Below are 6,357 nucleotides of genomic sequence, written 5' to 3'. Positions count from 1 at the left end.
TCTCCTTTTGTTTTGTTTTATAATCATTTCAAGTAATCATTACATTCTTTAATTCCGCCATCCAATCTCATCTGCAAGTGTCACTCAATCTCATCAACAACGTTTAATCAAAATCATTCTTAGAGAATCATTCTCTACCCACTTAGGTCACGTTTGCCAGAATACAAAGGCTTTGTGAGAGAATGAAAATTGGAACGAGGAGTCAAGGAACCTTCCAAAAATAACTTATTTACATATACGCGGTAAAGAAAAAAAGAGAAAAGTATTTAAACCTTAAAAATTTGAACCAAAAAAAGTAAATGACACAAGTATAGTTCATAAAAAAACAAGAGATAATGAGTCTTACATTATAAAGAGTAGGATTATTTTCGTCCTTGACATTATGATTTTCACTGGAAGTGGCATTTCCTTAATTATATACTGTGAAAGGATTCATAAGGCTTATCAAACATGACGATTTTCTCTCTCATTTTGAGTTCGTTTCTTCAAGCTGCTTTCCATCCCACCAAACGCGGTCCTTTTTCAATCTTATCTCTTCACTTTTTCCCACTCTTCTTGTCCCCTATTAATGACATATTTTAGACAAATATATCAAGGGCATTTGCATCATTAACACATCCAAAATTCATTTGACTAGATATTATTTCCAGGCATTGTATGGAAAAGATAAATGATTCATACTATTTATAATCTATGAATAGTGTAACATACTATTGAGTTTTAGGTATTTATCATATTGAATTGAACAAGTACATCTGCAAACAGCAAAGTGGTCCAACTTGCAAACAAAAGGAAAATGAAGGAAAAATTTTCCTTTATTTTTTTCATTTTTTATATATTTTTTAATCTGATCCCATTATTTAGAAGATGGACTTGAGGCTGAAATCCCACAATGGGTAGCAATTAAGTGAGCAGGCACTGGACCACATTGTGGACAGGTACCTGGATTGATTGCTGCAGATGTAATACAATGCCACCCTGAAGCAAGCACTATGTACTACTTTGACATTTCCTGAATAACAATTCTCATTATTCAAATTATTGTCTCACACAGTCCAGCTAACCATGCTCAAAAATTGCTGTCAAGTACTCAGCATGCTTAAACTCATCGCCTTGCTTCATGGATTCTGATGTCTCCCAGAAAAACAAAGACAGCCCGATAGCATAGCAACTTTTACAGATAGAGTATAGTGTGCCTCATGAAGAAGAAAAAGAGACAAGAAGCAAACTTGGAGCATTTGGGCACCATGTGGTGACAGCAGAGAGTGTGCTTAGTGACCTGTAAAGTGGTTAACAACATATAGGGAGCCACATTGGCATTATATCAAACAGATGGTGTGCGTGTGTGTGGACAAGAATAATGAGGAGAAGCGAATTGGAAGTAATAGGCAATAACCACATGCATGCTCAAAACATGAATGGCTTTCTCATTCACAGTGCCCACAAACACAAGAGTATCACAACATGTGAAGGTTGTCTCTTAGCATTGTCAATGTAATTTTTAGCTTTTGCAATTCTGCGTTGCAAACCAAAGAGCCAGTTGGTAAGCAGGCAGGCAATGAAAAAACACCCTACAAGAGATTTGGATTGCACACGTGCATTGCCTGTTCATCAATCGTGGTCACGTAACAACCATTTGTCCTGGCCTTGAACAGTCTTTGGTTCAATTATATATTATTATTGGCAAGAAAACTTATCAGTGGTTTTGTGTTAATGAAGTGATGAACTCATCACTGGATAAGATTGATTTGTTATACGGTGACAAATAATAAGACAGGATCACCGAATTCAATTGAGAAAACAGAAACTAGTTCCAGACTCCAATTTTCCAGACCATATCAATGTTTTCTCCTCCGATTCTATAATTGGGCTTGAATCATTTGCTTCTTTTATGGGCCGTTTTATATTTTTGGGCTCGAGACAAGAGTCCCTAGATCTCAAGCCTATCATTATCATGACTTTGAAGTATGTATAAAAAGTAAAACTTCTTTGGACTTTTTAAGTACATGACATATATTGTTCCTTCTATGACAATCCAAAACAATAAGATGCCCATTACTGACTACTGAGCCCAAAGAAAATTTGGTTCAACTGAGCTGTGTTTTTCATGCATGGGTCTAAATTGTACTTGACCCACCTAAAGAAAAAAGCTCCCAAAAAAAAAAAATTCTTGTTTGACGATGGTGGAGGAAAAAGCTCTTCTTCTCACGAACGTTTCTCAGATCTGATCTTCCAAATCCTTGACGTGCCAGCTCGCTTTCTCAGCCTGCGATTGTTAACCCAACAAAGTGGAATTAACACACATACACAAGGCTTGCGTTATCAATGACACTATCTATAAAACAAAAGCAAGTGAAAATCTGATTGGACCTTGGAATGAATGATACAGAATAACAACTGCGTATTTACCTCTCTGTCCCAATTGCAGCGACTGGTGATGAGTGCCAATATTAAGGTTTGAGTTGCAGTCCCACCAAAAATCATCCCTGCCCAGATACCCTGACATAAAATATTGTTCATTTTCATGCAAACCAGATCAATTCAGCAAAATAGTAAAGCAGTTTTAGAACAGAGACACTGGAAAGATGGTACCTACCATGACCCCTAGATGGAAGACCCAGCCCATCAAAATTCCAAGAGGCAAACCAATGATATAGTAGCAACCCAAGTTTATGTATGCCACGTAGGACTGCCACCCTGACCCCACAGCCACTCCTATTCATGATAATTGAGTTTTATAAAAACCATGTCAGATCCACGTACGTATTGGAAGTGACAATGGCAATAAAAAGTGAAATATGCAAGAAGGTAGTGCCTGAGAGAACTGGTTGAACACTGTTGAGAAGTATGGTGAAAACTAAGAGAAGAGAGAGCTTGTTAACTTGATCAAGCACGGGTTTGCTTGGAGAGAATATATCACCGATTTGGTTGTGAAAGATCATAATGAAGACACATATCACCACGCCTATTATGGTTGACGTCACCACTGACACCGTTGTTGCAAACTTGGCTGCCTTTCCGTTCCCAGCACCCAGCTCATTTGCCACCCTGACTCTGCAAGTTCCACGAGCGAAACGAACAAAAACAAATATTCAAAAGCACACCAGAATTTGAACTTTGCACTACTCTCTTTCAATGCTATCAGTAAAGAGACAAGCGGACAAATAACACAAGCTTAATTTCCTGTGCCTACAGAGTCTTGCCAATAACAAGAAATAGCATCAATTTCAGTGAGTAAAAATTAAAGTCAATTTGCAGTGAGTTTGAACTTTGAAGCCAACACACTCATGTGCTCCTTACATTGCTAATTTTGCTCACAACAGTATTAACTTAAGAGTTAGAGGCTATGACTCTTGAGGATCCTCCTTAAGATTGTTGTAATTTACTTTATTTGGATCTGGTTGGTCCTCCTGAGAGCTTTCCTTTCCCTTGTTTCCAAAAATAATTTTTTGAAGCCATCCCATATGATGATTTAAGCAGAGGAATAATTCAAATTCAAGTGTAAGACTTGGACGATCAAATTAAATCTTGCTAGGACGAAACGGTCACAATCCCGACGCAGTCTGAGGCGACCGTCTCAATTATTAAGGAGTGCCGAAGAGATTTGGAGCCATAGAAAAAGGAAGAAAAATAAAAAAGGGATTAAGGACGACATAGAAATTTTGTTTGGTAGTATAATCATTGAGCACGCTCGACCAATCTAGAGCATTGCAATACTGTTAGATAACCATTGACATCATGGGACTGTGACAGCAAAAGTCACAGAATGTGCCCATCTACGGCTGCACTAGTTGCACTTACCTGGTTACCTTCGCTGATAAGATTTCGAGCCGTGATAATGACATGTCATGATTGTCATCTTAGATCGGTCAAAACAAAATCGATATTGATGATATAGGAATATATATATATATATATATATATATTTTAACTGAATACAGATCCGTGAACTTTAATTTATTTACTATGATTCATTTATAGTTCCTGCCGCCGCCTATTTTTGGACATGAGACCTCAAATTTTCAGTTTCTAGCCAGTTTTTCCTTTTAACGTGATGTTGTGTGCTTTGAATCATGGTATGAAAAGAGATTCTTAAAAAAAAAAAGTGCATATCTGAAAATATATTTATCAAATCAAAATCATAATTTTAACAGCGCTAAATTAAAAGTATCTTTTACTGAAACATAATTGTGGCTTTGACAAGTGTGAATTCCAGGTTAATTTACTACTTGATGGATTTATGTGTAATCCTTCAATTTTAATTATTTAAAAATAACTTCTCGTACGTTTTACCAAATTAAAAAACTTTAAAAATCATTACTTTTATTTAAACATTTTAATTTTGTCCCCATGTATATATTTTAATAAACCCTTCGTCCAAGAAAAAATAACAACCCATTAATTTTACCTAAAAGTTTTATAACTTTCTAACATTTTAACATAAATTTTTAAAAATATTAGTATTAAATTTATAATAAAAATTTAATCACATGACATATGAATAATTAAAATAAAAAATATTTTTTTCTCTTTATTAGTGATTGTGACAGCCTATCAGCTTCGAATAATTAATAGCAGTAACGCTGGGTATTTTATTTTGTACTGTGGCAGAAGTTTATTTATTTGTTTAATTTTTTTTTTTAAGCGACAAGGAAGGGCCATGAATTACTTACCCAGTTGCAGCAAAGAATGAAAGAGGAATCATCATTTCCCATCCATTTATGGCCATGCTGCGAAATTTAAGAGGAAAAAAAAATATAATAATAACATGAACCAAAGAACGATATGCTATAAACCAAGTGGTAAATTTAATAATAAAACGTAAACCTTTAAAAAAAAAAAATTGGTAAACGAAACGCATAATCTCTTCTTGTGCTTACCATATAGACAACGCATCGACGGCAATCTCTGGATTTTCCAGATGCCCAGTCATCAATATCAGTATTCTGTAGTACCAGTTCTCCAAGCTGTAATTGAAATTATTGAAGGAGTAACGTATGAAAATAATACCAAACAATACAGAACAATACATAAATGTCTAGTAGAACTTAATTAAACGAGGGAGAAAAATTACCAGAGCATGACACCAGAAGCAGCAGATAGTTTCAGGAATTCCCATATACCAGAAAAAGCTTCCATGGAAAAACCAGACCACGTGAGAGGACAACCTCCACAAACACAGTAAAACATGAGACCTAGATCCAAAACCCACCAAGAGATATTCATCGTGGCGGCTGTGCCAATCACTCCGGCTTGAAACTTGTACACAAACAGCCAGCTCACAACTACGTGCGCTACAACTGCGATTAGAGACACCCAAGCAATCACTCCAGGCTTGAGCTGGCACTGCAAGAACCTCCAAAGAGGAAATTGAAATGCGAAGCTGAAGTGAAGCGGTATCATCCACAAAGCAACAGCCCCTGATAGCTCTGCTAAATCCTCAGGCTCACCAAGAAGTTTCAAGATTGGTGACGCAAACAGAAGCAAAGGCAAGAGCAGAACACAGCACATGGAAAGAACGATCCATGAACGTTGAAGGTAAATCCCCATCATGTAGTACTTCTTGGCCCCAAAAGCTTGCCCGCACAGTGTTTCTAAGGCACTAGCCATACCCAACTGATCAAACACATACCATATATCACACAGTGATTAAAGATTTGAACTTTGAAGTGAAAAAGGAATAGTATACATATACATACCATGAGGCCGATGTCGAATCCCAGAATGACATTGTTGACGATGGAGATGGCAGCAAGTTCAAGGTCACCGAGATGGCCGGCGAAGGCTTGGGTGATGACTAATATGGAATAGGAAGCTACACGGCTGAAGATTGCAGGGCCTACGATGTGCCAGAGCTTCTTTGATTCAACCCAAACCCTTCGTGCAAGGTCCAAATCATCATCTTGTCTATCTTCAAGCAATGGAACTTTTGCTTCGTTCCTCGCCATTTCTGCAAGTCGGTCTATGGGAGAGAATGGATCAGAACGTGGCAGGTATTGTATTGTTTGTTTAATGAGGTGTGACAATCCTTGAAGATCTGAGTTTATCAATTTATTGTGTTTGGGGTCATTCTTTTGAGCTGAATTTCTGATGCTGATTCAGTACCCAGGACCCAAGGCCTCGAATGAGGTGTGACAGACATGAAGAGACAGGATACAACAATAAATTTAGCACATGCAATTGTCTGTATCTGTCGTCGAATGACGTTAGTAACGATAGTCAACACTGAAAATAAAATTTTCTTAGCTCTTTTTACATATTATAAATGATTAACATCCTATTCATTTATTTAAAAATATAAAATATTTTTAATTAAATTTTATCTTTTGATAAAATAATTATTTATTTTTAAATTAA

At 36.5% G+C, this 6,357-nt stretch overlaps 1 protein-coding gene across 1 annotated transcript; it reads right to left on the bottom strand.

Annotated features, from left to right (window-relative positions):
* Positions 1-1,970: 1,970 nt before the first annotated feature.
* On the bottom strand, positions 1,971-6,139 carry LOC129321413 (protein DETOXIFICATION 27-like). Its single transcript, XM_054967173.1, has 8 exons — positions 5,700-6,139; positions 5,075-5,616; positions 4,881-4,967; positions 4,674-4,730; positions 2,816-3,054; positions 2,597-2,715; positions 2,410-2,499; positions 1,971-2,266 (listed from the first exon to the last, which is right to left on the bottom strand). Exons 1-8 carry the CDS (start codon positions 5,946-5,948, stop codon positions 2,219-2,221), a joined length of 1,431 nt encoding a protein of 476 aa, XP_054823148.1. The 5' UTR covers positions 5,949-6,139; the 3' UTR covers positions 1,971-2,218.
* Between the last annotated feature and the right edge of the window lie 218 nt (positions 6,140-6,357).

Source organism: Prosopis cineraria, unplaced genomic scaffold (assembly GCF_029017545.1).
Source record: "Prosopis cineraria cultivar Desert tree isolate PC_DT_omini unplaced genomic scaffold, ASM2901754v1 PC10, whole genome shotgun sequence".
Taxonomy (NCBI): Eukaryota; Viridiplantae; Streptophyta; class Magnoliopsida; order Fabales; family Fabaceae; genus Prosopis; species Prosopis cineraria.
The sequence above is the reverse complement of the archived record's forward strand: the minus strand, read 5'-3'. Positions and strand labels throughout refer to the sequence as shown.

Bases quoted from the DNA above. Each gene is read 5' to 3' on its own strand.
- LOC129321413 (XM_054967173.1), bottom strand. From the start codon at position 5,948: ATGGCGAGGAACGAAGCAAAAGTTCCATTGCTTGAAGATAGACAAGAT. The intron at 3,055-4,673 runs GTAAGTAATTCA...TGGAACTTGCAG, and splicing joins TCATTCTTTGCTGCAACTGG to AGTCAGGGTGGCAAATGAGC. The intron at 2,267-2,409 runs GTAAATACGCAG...TAACAATCGCAG, and splicing joins GCTGCAATTGGGACAGAGAG to GCTGAGAAAGCGAGCTGGCA.